The 20,516-nt window shown below is 40.1% G+C and overlaps 1 protein-coding gene across 10 annotated transcripts in view; it reads right to left on the bottom strand.

Moving 5' to 3' along the window:
• LOC110059758 (uncharacterized) overlaps positions 1 to 20,516 on the bottom strand; it is a 150,709-nt gene that overhangs the window by 69,787 nt on the left and 60,406 nt on the right. For 6 of the 10 annotated variants that reach the window (XM_089285864.1, XM_089285867.1, XM_089285866.1 and 3 more), the window contains 4 exons: positions 16,833 to 16,895; positions 14,878 to 14,940; positions 9,143 to 9,205; positions 2,403 to 2,465 (listed from right to left, as the gene is read on the bottom strand). In XM_089285864.1, coding sequence (XP_089141990.1) covers positions 2,403 to 2,465; positions 9,143 to 9,205; positions 14,878 to 14,940; positions 16,833 to 16,895 — 252 coding nt within the window. The remainder of the gene's footprint in view (positions 1 to 2,402; positions 2,466 to 9,142; positions 9,206 to 14,877; positions 14,941 to 16,832; positions 16,896 to 20,516) is intronic. The other 4 variants (XM_089285871.1, XM_089285868.1, XM_089285865.1 and 1 more) reach the window with 3 other exon arrangements.

Raw genomic sequence — 20,516 nt, 5'->3', positions numbered from 1 at the left:
TGACTATGACGAAACTTTTTCGCCTGTAGTTCGTTTCTCTTCAATACGTCTTTTGCTAGCTCTTGCAGTCCAGAATGATTTGCTGATTCATCAGACAGACGTGGAGACAACTTTTCTTAATGGCAAACTTGATGAAGAAATTTACATGCAGCAACCGGAAAAATATGTGTATCCCGGGTAAGAGCATTTTGTGCGCAAGCTAGAGAAGTCACTCTATATAGATTAAAGCATTCGTTAAGATGTTGGAATAAAGCTTTTCGATTAGCTTCACTCAAGCCTCGGCAGATCCCTGTGTATTCATCGGAAAGAAGCCACGTTAACAACCATCGCAGTTCACGTTGATGATTTGATGATACTAGGGAAAAACATTTCAGAGATGTAAAGACTTTAACACATCTTAAAGTTGCAGTTTAAGATGAATGATACGGGGAAACTCGGCTACATTACTATGTGGGAGTTTGCATCGTTCAAGATAAGGAAAACAAGCAAGTCGACCTTCATCAAGGGCAGTAAAAGAAGTTTGGGCAAATAGAAGCAAAACCGGTGTCAACACCTGCTTATTTGAACGTTAAGTTGCAAAAGGAAGATGGTGTTATCAGACCTGTCGATGCGATCTCGTACCAGTCTATCGTTGGTAGCCTACTTCATGCTGCAATCGCAACTCGTCCGGACATCGCCCAGGCAGTGGGAGTTGTATCGAAGTTCTGTGCAAATCCTACACAAAATCATTTAACGCCGGCAGCAAAACGGATTCTCAGATATCTGAAAGGAACTGTATCTCTTGGTTTGAGTTTCAAGAAGTGTGCTAAATGAAACCTGACGGGTTACTCAGATGTAGATTGGCCGGGTGATGTGGATGAACGTCATTCCACTTCAGGAAACGCATGGAGCGGTGAGCTGGCTGAGCAAGACACAGGCTGCCGTTTCGCTGTCAACAGCAGAGGCGGAGTTTGCAGCCCTCAATACGGCTCCCCATGAAATATAATCTGGTTTCAAAGGTTACTCGCAGAAGTAGGAGAACATCTAGAGGAACCCATCGTAATTCATTATGACAACCAGAGAGCTATTGCATTGAACTCCAGCTTCGGTTGCGATAAATCTTGTAGATTCCTTTGGTACAATTTCCAGAGGTGAATATAAGAATTGGACATTTTGATTGCACGAAAAGCTCGGCTTATGACACTTTATTCACCGCGCTAGGCGGTGAATGTTCAGTTCCAGAAAATATCCATACTCCCCCCACAGAAGAAATTGGAATTTCCTGGGAGATGGGGGGTTCTGTAAGACCAAAAAATTTAAAGAAATGTATGAAGCTCAATCAGAATTTCCTGAGGAGTGGGGGGGACTTAGAAAAATTCCCTTCCGTGGGGGAGGTATGGATATTTTCTGGAACTACACAATACAACATTTTTGAGGCCTGGTTACTAAACTCGTCACCTTTGCCACCTGTTCATGGAATTTTCATATATTCGGAAGACATCCAAAACCAGGAATTTGAAAGGATGGAGAATTTTCAAAATGACTGCTGTCATCCTAGGACCAAAAATCTTTTCAAGGACTCGTATTCAAGGAATTTAGGAATCGTTAACGCAGTGGTTAAGTTGATCGCCAGAACGTCAGATCGATTGACCGAAATTCATTTTTTTTTTTTTTTTCAAACTAACGCTACTCATTTTTAGATATTAATGACAACTAAGAATGAAGTCAACAACGATAAAACAAAAGTACCGGATGAATTTAGACTTCGTAGTGTTTTGCTTGTTTGTTTTACTGCCGAACTCGATGAGTAAGCTGATTCACAATCGGTGTAAGCTTACATGTAACTGATTGTTAAAACTACGGCCTCATACATGTATCCAAACGAACAATTGCGTCTGTGTTTTTATGTCTTAGTCCGCTATTTAGTAGTCCTTGACATTCACTTATGAAGATTATACTAAAACAATTATTCGCCTCAGGCTCATTGATCGAACAATGGTGAATATTCACCTCAAGTGCCTCTTCACTGAGCCCGAGAAGAGTGAATGTGAAATACTACGAGCAGCTCCTTTCTTTTCTCTGCAATTCGGAAAATTAACCATGGTTTCATTCAGCTGCTCCATTTAGGAATTGGCTCAACGAGTTCTTTGATCTCCTTAGTTTAAGCTTGGGTTAAGAACATTTATCGAATGTCCTATGCTTAACACCCGTGTCAATAGATTGGCCAATAACTTCCGTATAGAACTAATGAATATGTTTTTATTATTATTATGCTCCATATATTTAATTTGACCTTAAGCCTTATTTCTTCCCACACATACCTCACAAATGTCTACAAACAGAACACAGCAGCATAAGGGATGTCAGCCATAAGCATCGTTATGCTTGCAAGAACGATTTTAAAAAAATAATTAAAGCCCCACCTTCCTGTTTTTCCTTCAAACTGTTTTCTACGTCCTTGCACTTAGACTCAACAGCCTTAAGTTCTAATGAGAAATTCAAAACCATAAGTTAATAGAAGAATTAGTGTCACAACACTAGTACAAGCTTGTCCACCCAACAAATTGCCGCGAATCAGTGGAATAATAAAGTGTAGAGTGCGAGGTGAACAGAGCACTATTGTAACTAAATGAAGAAAGTAAAAAAGCATGCATAAAATAAGTATAATTTATAGATTTAGGCCAGCCTAAAAGCGTAGCTCCTGGACCGGGTTGTTCAGAGCCTGAGTAAGCTAACCCAGGAAAAGGTAGAGTTTTGATCTGAGTTTTCAACTTTGCAGTGAGGTTTTCTGTAGATTGTTTGGCCTTCTTTTTTGAGTTTTAATAATCACCATATACACAAAACAAAGCAACAAAAAACATTTGTATGGAAGAAAAAGTTATAATTCGGTTATCTTTTAATCCTGGCTTAGCATTAACCGCCTTCCGAACAATCCTGCCCTGTTTTCAATAAATTAACCTGACATGAGCCCGCAATCCAATCGAAAACCAGCACTTGGTCAGCGGTCAGCTTCAAAAAACCGCGTGACCTCGATGATCTGTAAACTTGAGCCCGCGATATGGTCACATGATACTGGTCAGCGGATACTTTGTTTTGACAGATGTCAATTGATCATAACATGGATGTCCAATATCAAAGAACTTCACGGTAAAGCAAGGGCGCATACCTCTGTCAACCTGTTATTTGGAGTATGGCCGCCATGTTGCGCGACTCCGTCGTCGTCGCCGTCGTGCGTACGCGCCCACGAGCAATACCGCTAGCCATGATAACCGTGAGAAAATCAACTCATTGGTTTCCTTTTCTTTCCTATATGAGTATGGGGCTCCGCTTGGCGGCCCTTCGGGCCGCCGGAGCTCGACTATGATATTTGTTCTCAGGACACAGCCTATGCTGGCTTACGTCGTTCCCCATTTAGGAAGTTCAATATTCTTTCATTAGTTATGAAGATAGGCCTGATTTCGCAATTAAACTCCGGCTTCGCTTGCCATGAATTTATTAAATTCCTATACTACGAGCATCTCCTCTCTTTTTTTAGTCTTGCGATTTTAGATTCGAGCGGCAGTTTTTCTTTCAAGTTTTCTTTCGCTCCATGCTTGACAGAAATACTTGTTAAAAATGCTTCTTTCAAGACGTTATGGCTTAACGTAGCACTTCATATGTGAGTATGATTTTAAGCTATAAAATTAGCATATGTCGTAGACTTCTTAGGCAATGTTATAATACACTTAAGTACCTTCTCCTTTGAAAAATGCAAGCCAAAAATGATTGTTCACGAACTCTTGATATGCGCCTGGTCCCCAAAGTAATTGCCTGATTTCTTTACACGCTCAATAAAAAACAGCTCTCAAATACCTAATTCTAATCAATGCGCACAAACTACTCCCTATTGCAGACCAATGCTGCACATACCTTTCAGGCTTACATAAGTGAGTACTCCACCCACCCAGGGAAAGCAGACAAACTAAAAACAAACATCTTACATACTGTTGAAGTGAAAATACACCCCAGAAATTTCTCAAACAATGAGGTTCCGGATTTAAACGAAAACACTAGCGGGTCGACAAATTTGGCGAAAACAAAAAGCACGGGTCGGCGGGTTTACATTACCCCTATTCACCACCCTCTGTATACACAGCACAGGGAATATTGAGTGTTTGCATCTTGCTCCCGATGCAACTCGGCTCTCTGGCATTTTAGTTTTTTTTTCCGGATTTGGTTGGTAAACTCGAATTGATCGAACTCAACTTGTTTACTTGCAATCTCAAATTATGAGTTCCTTCACTTACGTTCCACCTGTTTTATAACGGACAAGATCTTCTCAAACTCAATAATAATATAGCCGTAACTCAAAAAAGATTCCGACAACCTAGTTTTTTGTTACTGAATTTTGATAAGCAAGAGCTGACTTTTGCTAAGTTTGAGAAGCATAGCGAGAGCGACGGATTCAGAGCCATGCACTTTAAATTAAATAATTTAAGCATACATTGTTTCCACGCGTGAGTGTATTTACCTGGGTAGAACCGTAACCTGTACTTTGTACCTAAGTACCTCATATAAGCAAGCTACATTGTAAACGGTTTTTTTTTCTTTTTTATTACATCGATAATTACATCCTACACATTAACAAGTGCAGAACAAACTACATGTACTGTTGGACCAAATTATGTCTTTTCCTTGACGTCCGTAGAGAGGACCATTGGAGTAGATCCTCGTGTACCAGGAAATCATGACGAGTTTCTGTTTCCGCAGGCAAAGCAGTGCTCTCCTGAGTAAGATTCCCAAAGTTTTCAGTTCAAGTGTCCGTTAGCCAAACTTACATAGTTCCGAGCGAAAAATCTATCGTCACAACATGTTGTGCAATATATCAAGAGCATGACCCAGAGAACGTGTTTTACCAAATTCTCAAACACAAAGAAGAGAGCTTAAATGCAACAACCAGGGAGGTATGTTTGACAAAATAAATATCCAACTAACGGAGGAGGAAACTACCTCACTCCAGGCATCCAATTCGCAAAGTTACCAAGAGACAGCATTCGTTAAATGAAGGTCAACTTGTTTTTTGGTATAACATAAGCTGATTTGTTTAAGTTGACTATGAAATGATGATGGTAGTGTGAACTGCGAAATATACATGAAATGAAGATGTGATCATCGCAGTTGTGATTGCAATTTAAGCAAATGCAAATTTTAGCCACAAAAAAAAAGTTTTTAGGAATTCAACGGGATTCGAACCCATGGCCTCTGGGTCTGTGGACCATTCTTCCATTCAATTTCTGTTTAAAATCAAAAATTGAACATTGATGTCACTTTTGGATTTTCATGATTTTTTTGTCATAAAAAATAAGAAAGTGCCAAATTGAAAATATTTGACTATTTTCATTTCATAGAGCATTGAAACAGAACTTATATTTTTACTTTAGTCCTGTCAACAATGAAGAGAAAAAGGGAACTGAGCGGCAATTTTGTTTCTCCGACAATGTTGCAGTCTGTGGCATGGCTAAGTCTAAAAATTGAAAATTGAAAATTGCAATCAATTTTCAATTTTTGTTTTTCGGCCAAAACAATCGAAATCGTGGACAGAACTACCCCAGAGGGAGGGGGAGAGGTCCATTCGTACGTTAATTTTTTGACCCCAAGCTCCCTCCCCACAGCCCCAATTCCTTGCCTGCTTAATTAGGCAGTCTGGGAAGTCACGCTCTCTCTTCGCGGACTTTCGCGACGTTTGGGAACGTTGAGTAAATTTTGTGCCTTTTCGTCGCTCAGTTCTGTCCATTACGGCGAGCAGCGAGACCTTCGACGTGAGCCAAGAAGGGAAAAAAGTCTTAGTTTTCCTAACTGGAGCGGCTAATGTAACCATATCGAGACTTCCACGAGCTTTTCATGCGCCATATTGTAAAATAAGGATTGGATTGGATTGGATTAGATTGGATTGCATTGGATTGGATTGGACTGGATTGGATTGGATTTGCTTAACGAGGGACTGGACTTGTAAAAGCGAAGACGCCCTTTAAAGTTTTAAGAGTTCTCATGGAACTTGGTACATATTGAAGACAAGCTTGGAAGCGGAAAGTTTGATTTTGTTTAGTTAGCAGATTTCAAATAAACGGATGTGCAGTACACGTGTTGTTTTCGAGAATTCGAGAAGTGAATGAAACTATTCCTAATCCAAGCGTAATTTTGAGAGGGAAAATGGAATTCTGAACAGTGTTAAAGGCCACAGATATATCTCTGGGTTTCTGAGATTTTGTCTGTTGCCTTAGGCCTTCGTGATGGAGTACTCGTGTTTTGGCTTTGATATTTGGCGGGTTGGTTTGTCTCTAAAGAGAGACTCTAAAAAGAGATTTATATGTCCTTTCTGTTGATACCAGTTAATATATCACTTTTCTCTTTAGGAGGATGTTAAAATGGGAGGCGAAACGTTTTCCTATAATGTGAGATAGTCAATTGTTTTTGTTGAACGCGTTTCGGGCATGCTAAAGGTTCATTTAGCATGATACATCATAAATTATTACGTGTACAAGTTTATCTGATCGTATTCGCAAAAACATGCCCGCAAAGATCTCAAATACAGCTCCAGCGGCCACAAGTGCCTTGACCACTCCTGGATGGGATATTGGCCTGTCACGATGTGCCTCTCCAGCAAGGTCCCAGGTCAACACAGGAGCCTCAGGTAATTAGTATTCAACAACTGAGCAGTGCTCAGCCACAAAGTCCATATCAACGTTATTTGGCACTGAAAACCCAAGTCTAGCTAAGTAAAGGTGACAGTAAAAGACATCCTGCCCCCCCCCCCCCCCAACCCCCGCTTTTGACGGCTGGCTGCCAGCAAACCACCAGCAGATAAGCCAGTGCCTGGGCCATGTCCCCAGGCCGGCCTTGACGGAGCCCCTCCTAGGTTTAGAGCCAAGGGCTAGGCCAGGGCGGGCTTCCTTTTTTATTGTGTTCCGACTCCATGGATAAAGTACATTTTCGTTTTCGTATCAACTACAGGTATTTCAATAATCAATCAATAATAAGACTATTAGCCGAATGCTAACCTTGCGTGCAGTCATACATCTACAGCTACACGAATGGTAGCAGAATGACTGAAACACAAATTTTACGGAAGGTGTCAATGGACTGACCCAGAAAATGTCGAATTTAGTGTTGTGCATCGAATTTATTATGTTTCCCGACGGTTTTATCCTGGACCTAAGTCTCCTGGCATCTGATTGGCTTATAAGCAATGAAATTGGGTGGGATTTAGCTCAGCTCAACAAGTTTTATTTCAAGGATATTGCACAGTTTTAATTCACCGGTAAATTGTGTTCTCTATTACTTGTTTTGCAAATCCATGTGTTGCAAATCCAATCCAATCCAATCCAATCCAATCCATATTTTACAATATGGCACCTAAAAAGCTCGCTGGAAGTCTCCATATGGTTGTATCAGCCGCTCCAGTTAGGAAAACTAAGACTTTTGTGACTGCCACATTTTTTTTCCGGCTAAAATTTGCATTTCCTAAATTGCAATCACAACCGCGATGATCACATCTTCATTTCATTAAGTTGACTATCTTTTTTTAATTTCTGTAATTCTGCTTTATCTTGCCAAAGTCATCAATTAAATTGACATGAACATTTTTACCTGGCCTTAGGCACGCTTTTGGGAGGCGCTTTTTAGTGCGCTTGCCTCCGGATCGAGCGGTCTGGGCTCGAGCCCTGGCCGGAGACATTGTGCTGTGTTCTTGGGCAAGAAACTTTACTCTCAAAGTGCTTCTCTCCACCCATGCTGATGGGTGACCTTGCGATTGGACAGGCATCTCATTAAGCGCGAAGTAGAAACGCTCATAGTCGCTTCACTTCCGGCTGCAAAAACTGGAATAAGCTCCGACCTGATAGGCCACTTGGCTTTTATGCAGACTTTACCTAGGCACGCTTATTTGACTTTACCCGGTTGAAGGGTTTCCAATGCAACAGTATTACTGCACAATTCCTTCAGGGAAAACGTAAAGATGTTGTTCATACTAAAATTCAAGACCTGATTAAGGATTAGAGAACTATCGGGATGTTTCCGTGGAGTATGAAAATGCTAGTAAGTCCGCTTGGGCTGTCCACGTCAGCAAAATCTCCGTCACAAAGTTAGTAATTTCTAGACTCTCCTGGGATTTCCATAACCAGCCGTGATCTAAAAAAATAACTTGGTCTAGCTTAACTTGAGTATACTTGGGATTAACTCTATTACTTTTCATTCTCTCTAGACAAAGTATAGCGATCAAAGGCACAGTTCTCCGCAGCATGGAACATTAACCATGGTTTCATTCACGTGCTGCTTTTAGGAGTTGGCTCAAAGAGTTCTTTGATCTCCTTATTTTTAGTTTTGATTAAGGAGATTTATCAAACACTCGAGACGATGTTACATCTAGTATGTAAGCATCTATAGAATTTCGTCAAAAGTACCTCGCTGTGGGTCGTGTTAATATGCAACATCCCTCTCGGTGTTTAGAAATGCCATGAAACACTGCCGCCAGACCCGTGTTTTAAATATTACAACAGAGGGATTCCCTTTTCTCGAACCGCTCAAAACCTCGAGGGAAAATGAAAATTTGTTCGTTGGTTTCGCCGAGATAACGGGGATAAAATAACACTGAAAAAAATACTCCATCAAAAATGAATTTTGGTTCAAGTTATCGAAAGGTTTGAGAGATCGGCAATCCACTAGACTTTAATTCACGTCATCCACTAAACCAGTCAGTCACTGATGACTACAAACAGAAACGTACCTATGCTACTGCTATTAATAAACACTGCGATGTCATCGGCTTCACAAGCACTTATTACTCTCAAGCGTCAGGACACTCTTGATGCGGCTTGCCATTTTTACTAAATTGTGGTGGACCAGTACCACGAAAGTATTAAACAAAAACGTAAATTAATCACTTCATTCGATGTTATCGAAGTACTACCTATGCATAATACCCGAGTCAAAAGATTGGCCAATAACTTGCCTAACAAACTAATAAATATGTTTTTATTATGGTCGATCAAGTTTGACCTTAAGCTTTATTTCTTCCCACACATACCTCACAAACGTCTACAAACAGAACACTGCAGTACGAGGCATGTTAGTCACATGCATCGTTATGCTTGCAAGAACGATTTTATATAAATAATTCTAGCCTCACCCTCCTTTTTTTCCTTCAAATGGTTTTCTTCGTCCTTGCACTTAGACTCGACAGCCTCAAGTTCTAGTGAGAAATCCAAATCCATAAGTTAATAAACGAAATAGTGTCACCGCACTAGTACCAGCTTGTCCACCCAGCGAATTGCCGCGCATCTGTGAGATAAAGTGTAGAGTGCATGCGAAGTAAACAGAGCACTAATGGAATAAAATAATGAGGACCGTAAAAAGGCATGCGTTAAATAACGATATGATATTTGTCCTCAGGCCGCAGCCTATGTAGGCTTACATCGTTGCCATATGGACTTTAATAAATGCACAGTTCTTCACAGGAATAGTTAACTAGGCTACCCATTGGTGGTAGTGAGTTTCTTTTATTATCGAAACAATTGTGCTTTTTTCCCTGTAAATTTACGTATAAAGCTTCTTCTGTAATTTCTTTACATTATACGAATGTAACCGTCGGAGTTTGATTAATAGTTGTTTAAACTGTTTAACTTTGTTAAAAAAAAAAACATTAGCTCATGGGCCCAGGACGATGCTGTCTGGTTAAGTTGAGTCATGCTTCAGTTGAACAACAGCTGTGCATTTTGGATTTACGAGCAGGACTTTGGACTTTTGACGAGTCCTATTTTTAGTCTGTTGTGTAGATGAGACATGCAAGAGAAGTGGTTGATTGAGAAACTTGACGGGAGTAATTGGAACACTTGGAAATTTCAGATATGCAACATTTAATTGTGATTGAAAGTGCTTAGCTTTACTTAATCACCTCATGGGATGAGCTCAAGCAAGCATGGAATGCGTTGAAAAAACATTTCGAGCGAAAGACTTTCGCGAACAAACTGTTTTTGAAAAGCAGTTTTCTCACTCCGAGATGAAAGAAGGCACATCGGTGGATCAACATTTAAAGCTCATGAAAGATATTACCTACAAACTTGCGGCAATTAGGGCACCTCTTTGCGAAGATGATCAAGTTGTGACTTTGTTAGGAAGTTTGCCAAGAAGTTTCGCGGCCCTTGTCACCGCTATCGGAGCTAGAGCGGATGGTAATCGCCTGGATAATGTTCAGCAAGTACTCATGCACGAGGAAATAAAGCAATCTGAGCTATCCGGTCAGTTGAGTGGAGCTGATTCAGCACTGACGGGGACCTTTCGGAGAAATACGTTACGCGATCGGCCATGTTTTGGATGCGGTAATGTGGCTCATGTTCGTCGTTACTGCCCAAGCGATTCGCCACGCTATCCGTCTATATGTTTTGGATGTAGTGATGTCGGTCATATTCTCCGTCATTGTCCCAGAAAACGTGAATGGCACAATGCAACGAAAGCTGAGAATGAAGAGAGCCGATAAGGAAATTGTGATATCGATGGTGAAGATGTTTGTGCTGCAGTGTTTATGGCGTCCGTTGGGAGCGTTAAGTTTCCGGATAAAAAATGTTATCCATACCTGATCGACTCGGGTGCATCAAGTTATAAGACGAAAGAAAATCACCTTTTCTTGAACTGCCACGAGCTGGTTGAGTCTGAAAACGGTGGACTAGGAGACAGTCGTGTTGTGAAAGCATTGGGATCTGGATGCATACAAATGTATATGCTGTTTCCAGGAACTAAGACCAAGAGAGCTGCCTTGTATAATGTGCTATACGTGTTTAAACTCACTTGCAATCTGTTTTCTGTACAAGCTGCGGTTGTTAAGGGCAACGCTGTCGAATTTGGCCCTAATCGTTGTTATATCTGGGATGGAAATGGAAAACTTCATGGACTGGGGTCACTGGCTGATAAACATCATCTACTAGATTTTCAAGTTGTCTCTACTGAGTATGCCTCAATTGCGTCATCTCGTTGTAGCGACCTATGACATCAACATCTCGGACATGTGCACGAGTTACGCCTCAAAAAATCGATAATCGCACATGCCGGATTATCGCGAAACCGCCATCCCACGACGGCGCTAAACCAAAATGAAACTCCTTACGAGCGTTGTGATGGGAAGAAACCCGATGTGAGCCACTTACCAGTGTTTGGATGTAATGCCTGCGCCAACGTGCCAGACGGTGAACGGCGAAAGCTAGACAAGAAGTCAAAAAACATGCGTTTCGTGGGCTACGGCATAACATCAAAGGGATATCGTCTTTTTGATAATACGAACTGAAAGCTGTATATCCGGAGAAATGCTGAGTTTAATGAGAACGATTTCGGCCAGAAGCAAACCATGACCACAGAGCAGACCGAGAACGGGAAGCAGAATGCTGTCACCACCACAAAAATGAAGAAGAAGTAGTAGAAACGAAGAAATCAGAGAAGGAAGAGGAAGACACGCCACAAGAATCCGAAAATCTGGAAGAACACGAAAAGCACCTGTCAGACATGGTAACGACGAATATGCCGACACTGCGACCCACCGCGCGCATCATGTTGGCTATCATCTATGTGAGATATATGAACCCTCAACCAAACAAGAAGCAAAATCAAGTGATCATGCTGCAGAGTGGAAAGTCGCCACAGATTCAGGGTGTGATTCTATGATTGAAATCAAGACGCAGAAGTTGATTGAATTACCCCCGGTCGGAAAGCTATAGGATGCAAATGGGTGTTTAAACTTAAACATACTACGGACGATACTGTGGAACGTTTTAAAGCACGCCTACTGGCCAAGGGTTACGCCCGGAAATATGGCATTGACTATGACGAAACTTTTTCGCCTGTAGTTCGTTTCTCTTCAATACGTCTTTTGCTCGCTTTTGCAATCCAGAATGATTTGCTGATTCATCAGATAGACGTGGAGTCAGCTTTCCTTAATGGCAAACTTGATGAAAGAAATTAACATGCAGCAACCGGTAGGATATGTGTATCCCGGGGAAGAACATTTTGTGCGCGAGCTAGAGAAGTCACTATATGTAGATTAAAGCAGTCGTCCAGATGTTGGAATAAAGCTTTTCGGGAATGTGCTCAGAAGATTAGCTTCACTCCAGCCTTAGCAGATCTCGGCAGATCCCTGTGTATTCATCGGAAAGAAGCATATGTTAACAATCATCGCAGTTTACGTTGATGATTTGATAATACTAGGGAAAAACATTTCAGAGATGGAAAGACTTAGAGACATCTTAAAGTTGCAGTTTAAGATAAAGGATGTGGGGAAACTCGGCTACATTACTAAGTGGGAGTTTGCATCGTTCAGGATAAGTAAAACAAGAAAGTGTCCCTCGTCAAGGGCAGTACATCCAAAAAATCTTAGGAAGTTTGGGCAAATAGAAGCCAAACCGGTGTCAACACCTGCTGATTTGAAGGACGATGGTATTAGCAGACCTGTCGATGCGATCTCGTATCAGTCCATCGCTGGGAGCCTACTTCATGCTGCAATCGCAACTCGTCCGGACATTGCCCTAGCACTGGGAGTTGTATCGAAGTTCTGTGCAAATCCTACCCGAAATCATTTAACGGCAGCAAAACGGATTCTCAGATATCTGAAAGGAACTGTATCTCTTGGTTTGAGTTTCAAGAAGTGTGCTGATGGAAACCTGACGGGTTACTCAGATGTAGATTGGGCGGGTGATGTGGATGAACGTCATTCCACTTCAGGAAACCCGTTTTCATTGGCTAGAGGAGCAGTGAGCTGGCTGAGCAAGACACAGGCTTACGTTTCGCTGTCAACAGCAGAGGCGGACAGTTTGTTCATGAAATTTTCATTTATTCGGAAAACATCACTCCAAAACCAGTAATTTGAAAGGATGGAGAATTTTCAAAATGACTGCTGTCACCCTTGGACAAAACTCTTTTCAAGGACTCGTATTCAAGGCATTTAAGGAGGCTCAAAACAGTTTTCTGCTTCTTTAGAACAAGAACTAGGTAGAGCTAGAACTAGGTGCGATTTTTCAGGCTTGGAACTGTTTTGAATGGCCGTGCTATTTTTCAAAGGTAACTCTCCACTGCGCTTTTCATTGTGTTTCAGTCATAAATTAAGGTTGCACTGTCCTGTTGCATAGAAACAAACTTGACCCACTTTTTACCATCAATTGCATCTATCTTAAAAACTTAGCCGGTGACCCTATATTTTCTTTATAAAAATTTTTTGTTACGCACAGAGGAAGAAACAGACAAAATTATAAAATATTCTGCGGGGTGGATATTTCTTAAATTAAGAAAAATGGAAATTTCCAAGTTGTAGAAATTCCACTCCACATCACAGTTTATTTTACAATTTCGCACACGCATTCCGCTTCTGCTGTTGAATGTTTTTATGCATTAAAAAAGTAGGGTCACCTGATCAGTTTTTGAGATATTAGCTTCGTGGCTAAGGTAATTTAGCGCGCGTTCCGCGCGCGAATTAAAATCTCGACTTTGCAAGATCGCTTCTGAAGCGTGAAGAAGCGTGAGGGCTGTCCGCTGATCAGTAAAGCCCGCAATTCCAAACGAATGAACGCGAATAGTCCGCGAATATAATATTTTCTTTTTCGCTGTTGTCGTTAGCAGCATAAGCGGTAAAAGAAGAGTACCATAAATACCCGGAGTTGAGACTAGCCAAGTATAAAGAACGAAGAATACCTGAAGAGTAGTATTTTTCCGGCTGTTTTTTAAATTGATAACCGGCGCGATCGATCGCAACATCAACGTCACAATTTTCGTTTAAGTTCCAGCACAGTGATCTAAAGGGAAGTTTTCCTTTGAAATTGCCTGCAGGATGGATTTTTTTCGAAGTTAACAATAACTGATAATGCAAACAGCTTACTAAACCTGGCGGAAACAAAGTTTTACGAAGTAGGCCTCGCGCCACCATGTTTGTTTTGATTTTTGTAAACTTTAAACCTCGCGCCCTATCTCGTGAGCCCTCGGGTGATCGCGTGATGCCTCGCACTGAAGTGCAAGCTACAGCCATCTGTTTTTTAGCCACCTTAAGAATCGTTAACGAAGTGCTTACGTTGATCGTCAGAACGTCAGATCAATTGACCGAAATTCATTTTTTTTTTTTTTTTTCAAACTAAAGCTACTCAGTTTTAGACAATGATGACAACTGAGAATGAAGTCAATAACCGTAAAACAAAAGCACCGGATGAATTTATTTTTCGTAGTGTTTTGCTTGTTTCTTTTACTGCCGAACTCGATGAGTAAACTGACAAACAATCGATGTAAGCTTACATGTAAGCTTATTATTAAAACTACGGCTGCATACATGAATCCAAACGAACAATTCAGTCTGTGTTTTTATGTCTTAGTCCGCTATTTAGTAGTCCTTGACATTCACTTATGAAGATTATACTAAAACAATTATTCGCCTCAGGCTCATTGATCGAACAATGGTGAATATTCACCTCAACTGCTTCTTGGTGAATATTCACCAATGTTCACTTAGCCTGAGATGAGTAAATGTGAAATACTACGAGCAGCTCCTTTCTTTTCTCTGCAGCACGGAAAATTAACCATGGTTTCATTCAGCTGCTCCATTTAGGAATTGGCTCAACGAGTTCTTTGATCTCCTTAGTTTAAGCTTGGGTTAAGAACATTTATCGAATGTCCTATGCTTAACACCCGTGTCAATAGATTGGCCAATAACTTCCGTATGGAACTAACGAATATGTTTTTATTATTATTATGCTCCATATATTTAATTTGACCTTAAGCCTTATTTCTTCCCACACATACCTCACAAATGTCTACAAACAGAACACAGCAGCACAAGGCATGTTGGCCACAAGCATAGTTATGCTTGCAAGAACGATTTTATACAAATAATTAAAGCCTCACCTTCCTGTTTTTTCTTCAAACGGTTTTCTACGTCCTTGCACTTAGACTCAACAGCCTTAAGTTCTAGTGAGAAATTCAAAACCATAAGTTAATAGAAGAATTAATGTCACTGCACTAGTATTAACTTGTCCACCCAGCGAATTACCGCGAATCAGTAGGATAATAAAGTGTAGAGTGCGAAATGAACAGAGCACTATTGTAACTAAATGAAGAAAGTAAAAATACATGCATAAAATAGCTACGTGATATTTGTCCTCAGGACAGCCTAGGTAGGCTTAGGTCGTTTTCCATTTAGGAAGTTCAATATTCTTTCATTAGTTATGAAGATAGGCCTGATTTCGCAATTAAGCTCCGGCTTCGGTTGGCATGAATTTATTAAATTCCTATACCACGGGCATCTCCTCTCTATTTCGTAGTCTCGCAATTTTAGAAAAATAAAGACTCTCGCGCGGCAATTTTTCTTTCAAGCTTTCTTCCGCTCCATACTTGACAGAAAAAACTTGTTGAAAATACTTCTTTTAAGACGTTATGGCCTAAACTTGGCAGTTTCAGTTTTTTTAAAAGCCGTGCAATGAAAAATGACTAAACCATGCGGTCTTGGAACGTAGCACTTCATATGTGAGTATGATTTCAAGCTATAAAATTAGCGTATGTCATAGACTTCTAAGGCATTGTTATAATACACTTACGTACCTTCTCTTTTGAAAAATGCGAGCCAAAAATGATTGTTCACGAACTTTTGACATGCACCCGGTCCTCAAAGTAATTGCAAGATTACTTTCCACACTCACTAGAAAACCGATCTCAAATACCTAATTCTAACCAATGCGCACAAACTACTCCCTATTGCAGACCAAAAGCTTTAAAAATTTGAACGAAAGGCTCATGCTATTTAATGCTGCACATACCTTTAAGGCTTACATAAGTGAGTACTCCACTCACTCAGGGAAAGAAGACAAACTAAAAACAAACATCTTACATACTGTTGAAGTGAAAATACACCCCAGAAATTTTTCAAACAATGAGGTTCCGGATTTAAACGAAAACACTAGCGGATCGACAAATTTGGCGGAAAAAAAAGCACGGATCGGCTGATTTACAGACCCTTATTCACCACCCTCTGTTTACACAGCACAGGGAAAACTGAGTGTTTGCATCTTGCTCTCGATGCAACTCGGCTCTCTGGCATTTTAGTTTTTTCGGATTTGGTGGTGAACTCGAACTGATCGAACTAAACTTGTTTACTTTGCAATCTCAAATTATGAGTTCCTTCATTTACGTTCCAGCTGTTTTATAACGGACAAAAACTTCTCAAACTCAATAATAATATAGCCGTAACTCAGAAACGATTTCGACGACCCAATTTTTTGTCATTAAATTTTGATAATCAAGAGTTGACTTCTGCTAAGTTTGAGAAGCACAGTGAGAGCGACGGATTCAGAGCCATGCGCTTTAAATTTTTGAAAATTTACAGTCAAAGCAAGTGAAGCGTATCCCTCAAGATTACATTAACGAATTGATTATTTGAATATTGAACCACCCACTCTTCAATTCAAGAATGCAATAATAAACTGATTACTGGAAAATTGAACTCACTAATACAATACGGCTAATGTCTTTAATGTTAAAAAATTTCAATTTAATATTGATTTTTGAAATGACTAGCGAGTTCAATATTCAATCAATTCATTATTGCATTCTTAAAGGGGTCACTCCACTTGGTTTGACTATAAGAAAATGAAAATGAATATTATATATGAAGTGAATATACCGGTATTTTTCATTGGACTCAATTAGGCTAAACCAAAAGCGTTATTTCTTTCCACACATACTGTACAAACGTCTATAAACTGAACAAAGCGCTGGCAGTACGGCCAATGTTCGTCACATGTATAGTTATGATAGCTTAATTTGGAGAAGAACCATTTTAAATAAATAAATAATTCTAGCCTTACCTTCCTGATTTTCTTTCAACTGATTTTTTGCTTTCTTCCTCGCAGCCTCAGTAGCCGAGAATTCTAGTGACAAAGTCAAACCCCATTGTTAGCAGAGGATGTACCGTTTTTCAGCCATTCCTCCTTAAACCATATTTTAAGATTTTGAAACCTTTTCTAGAAGCCAAGAGTAGTATTTTGCCGTACAACGTAGTGGAAGTTTCTTGCTCTCACTCCGATTGTATTGAAACCGAACTTTTTACTTTTCGAATTTTGCTTTAACTGCGCTATTATAATTCCCTTTGTTGGATACTCATTTCAGATCGAAGCTTGCACCTTTGCAAAGCCGCCCTTCTTCATTTCTTTGCTTCTATTAAACTTTGATATGCCACCTATACCCTTGTACTCAACTTTATACTTGTGCCACGTACCCTACTCTCAAGGCGAGGTTCTCCCTGTTGTCAGTCACTTAGTCTAACAAAGAAATCACGATAGTATGCAGAATTTTAAAGTTAGAATCACGAGCTTTGAGAAGCATTTAAGCATCTCTTGTTTCCACGCGTGAGTGTATTTACCTGGGTAGAACCGTAACCTGTACTTTGTACCTAAGTACCTCATATAAGCAAGCTACATTGTAAACGTTTTTTTTTTCTTCTTCTTCTTTATTACATCGATAATTACATCCTCAACATTAACAAGCGCACAATAAACTACTGTTGGACCTAGTTATGTCTCTTCCTTAACGTCCGTAGAGAGGACCATTGGAGTAGATCCTCCTGTTTTTAATAAATCATGACGAGTTTCTGTTCCCGCAGGCAAAGCAGTGCTCTCCTGAGTAAGATTCCCAAAGTTTTCAGTTCAAGTGTCCATTAACCGAAATCATACAGTTCCGAGCGAAAAGTCCTTCGTCACAGAGTATGAACGAGAGAACGTGTTTTATCAAATTCTCAAACAACGAGAAGAGAGTTTAAGAGTGAATGCCTGTAAAAATCGACCAAAATCGCCTATCAATGGCACAAGTCGAAATATTGATTTCGCTTGTATTTTGCCCATATATAGGTCCTAGTGAGAATAGAAACGGACCATAGTTAGTTTCTGTTAATACAGCTTTCTTTGGTAGAAATATGCCAAAAACGATTTCGCCCCATTTAGGCTCAAAACCTACTTCCGGTTTTGCTAAATTTTCTGAATATTTGATTGCTTCGCGATCCGTACAACAGCTACTTGAGAATCTTTCAATGGATTTTATATTCAGTTCAGGTCTTCGTAGTATGACTGGGTGAAAAATAAAATAAATCGACGTTAGTTTTGAGCCCGAAACGAGATCAAACAGACACGCAAAATCTTACAATGTGTTGAGAGCGAATTATTGGATTGAACCATCGCCTTATTTTGCTATGGGCTATAACGTAAAACGCCTTAAAAATACTTTCTATGGGTCAACTATACATCCACCTGTTTGAAAATCAAAAAATATCTCTGGGCAAATGGTTTTAAGAAGCCCGGCTTGGCCTGTGTTTTTCATCAATTTTGCCCAAAATCTGCTGTTGGAATGTAAACTATTGCGTGACGCGGGTATAGTCATTCGTTTCCAACAACCTGCTCAAAGAAATCTTCAGAAACATCGTATGTGGAAAAATAATGAATTTTTTTTTCTTTTTGTGTAAGTGCGTATAAACATACATTTTTTCATTTGCCTTGCAACACCCACAACATCCCTGACAAAAAACGTGACTGCAGGCTGTTAGGGGTAGATTGCACATGTTTCACATAGCTTGTTCATTTCCAGAAGATGTGTCACTTGATACTTTCGCTGATTACCAATGGCCCTTTTAGAGATAAATTTAACCAATTCTCTATCGTTTATAGCAATTAGATCATTGACAAATTAACTCAAGTGGAAATACGATAAATTATTAAAACTGCTAACTGCGTGACGCCATCTCAGTTCCTTCACAACTTCTACGCTTTGTAGAAAATGGAAAGAACAACAGCAACAGGCCGGACTTCTAGAATTTAGCCGAGAAAGAGACTGCGTTTGAGTTTCAATTATATTGGGACACGTTTGTTAAAATAATCTACTTTTTCTACTTTAGTCGTTTGCTCAATGTAATGACACTTTGAGACATGGCATTATCCCATTTTTTACCTGTCTTTTAAATTTGCAGGTCGTAATATTGGTAGACAAATATACATTACAGTGGTCGATCTAAATTAAAGTACCAGCCTCTGGGTGCAGCTCCGCCGGTCCCTTTTTCAGAAAAAAATCACAACATTTTTGCCTCCTAAGGTGATTCATAAGGAGTAAAAGTTGTCGAACTATTTTTTTTTTTTTTTGAAACGTTTTTTGAATGTTCCAAAAATGCAATAAAAGGATAGGTCACCGTGCTTAGCCTACGTGCAGCCGTATCCACCCCCAAGTATAAAGGGGGATGGGTACAGCTACACGTAGGCTACATCATGATCATGCTCGGATAAGAGATTTGATGGGCCGACTCCAGTTGTGCCTGCACTAGTTCTGCTCACTTGCCTTATTTTATCGGTTCGCGTTACATTTTGGAAGCAACGTTTATCAAACATACCTAGAACAATGCTGGTGCGTTTAATCCACATACTTGGAACAATCAGAAGCTCGTCAGAATGTTTGCATACAGGTAAAAAGTATTAACACGAGTGAGACGCTCTCTGATCCTGCGTGAACCCGTTCTTTTCATGATGAATTGGAAGAAAGGTTTGTTTGTGACCCGTTTAGCTTTTGGGCATTTTCCCTCTGACGTTTCTGTGCCTTGATATCTCTCGAGGAACCCTACATCTTTCGGTTCGCCCTATCTAGCCAAGACCAAGGGATGAACGATGTGAATGGAAGAATAGGCATTGTATGGACATTTTGTGGAGTGTTAAACATCGCAACACGCGCATGAATCAGTTTCATTTGACTTTTCGCATCTTGAACTTGTGTGTTATATTTTAAGCACTTGCTCTCTCTGTTGACTGCCTTCGGTCTTTGCGATCAGAGGAGCACTGTCTGCCAACTAGTGACTTTTTCTTAGGGATTATCTTGATCAGGATTAGTGATCCAATATCACTCAGATCATGATGCATCAAAGACTCCGTTGAATCCACTCTGGTCACGGATTCATCGGCTCCTCGTTTGATGCACCGTGATCTGAGTGATTTAGATCACTGATCGTGATCAATACAATCCCGAAGAAACGCAGCCTTAAACGAAGAGCAAACATCCATCTTGTTTTGTTCTCGGAAATCGGTCACGGAAGAGCGACTGTTTCAATGAAAAACTGCTTTCAAGATATATAATTTAATTAATCAATTAACCAAAATTAACTGGTCGCCAAAAAGAGGATGTTACTAAAACGGGGAATGGGGAATGGGGAATGGGGAATGGGAAATGGAAAATTGGGAATGGGGATTGGGGAATTGAATTTTTTTTTCATTAACTTTTTATAAAGTAGAAAAAAAATTTTCAATGGCTATTATCGATATCCACGCTTTATTTTTTGCAACGTTCTGCGCCAGAATAAAGGATATGATAATGGGAGAAGTCATCCTGCCTTGTTTCTTTATTTCACTACCTGTTATTGTTATTGCCCGCCTGGTCGGTCCGTTTAGTGAAAAACTGTGACCGAGGTCTTGAAAATGCTGCCCTCGCTCTGCGGCCTCGGGCAGCATTTTCAAGCCTGAGGTAAC

This window comes from Orbicella faveolata, unplaced genomic scaffold (genome assembly GCF_042242905.1).
Source record: "Orbicella faveolata isolate gen_17 unplaced genomic scaffold, um_ofav_v1 contig_13, whole genome shotgun sequence".
Classification (NCBI taxonomy): domain Eukaryota; kingdom Metazoa; phylum Cnidaria; class Anthozoa; order Scleractinia; family Merulinidae; genus Orbicella; species Orbicella faveolata.
Note: the sequence above shows the minus strand (reverse complement) of the source record. Positions and strands in the feature narration are given on the sequence as shown.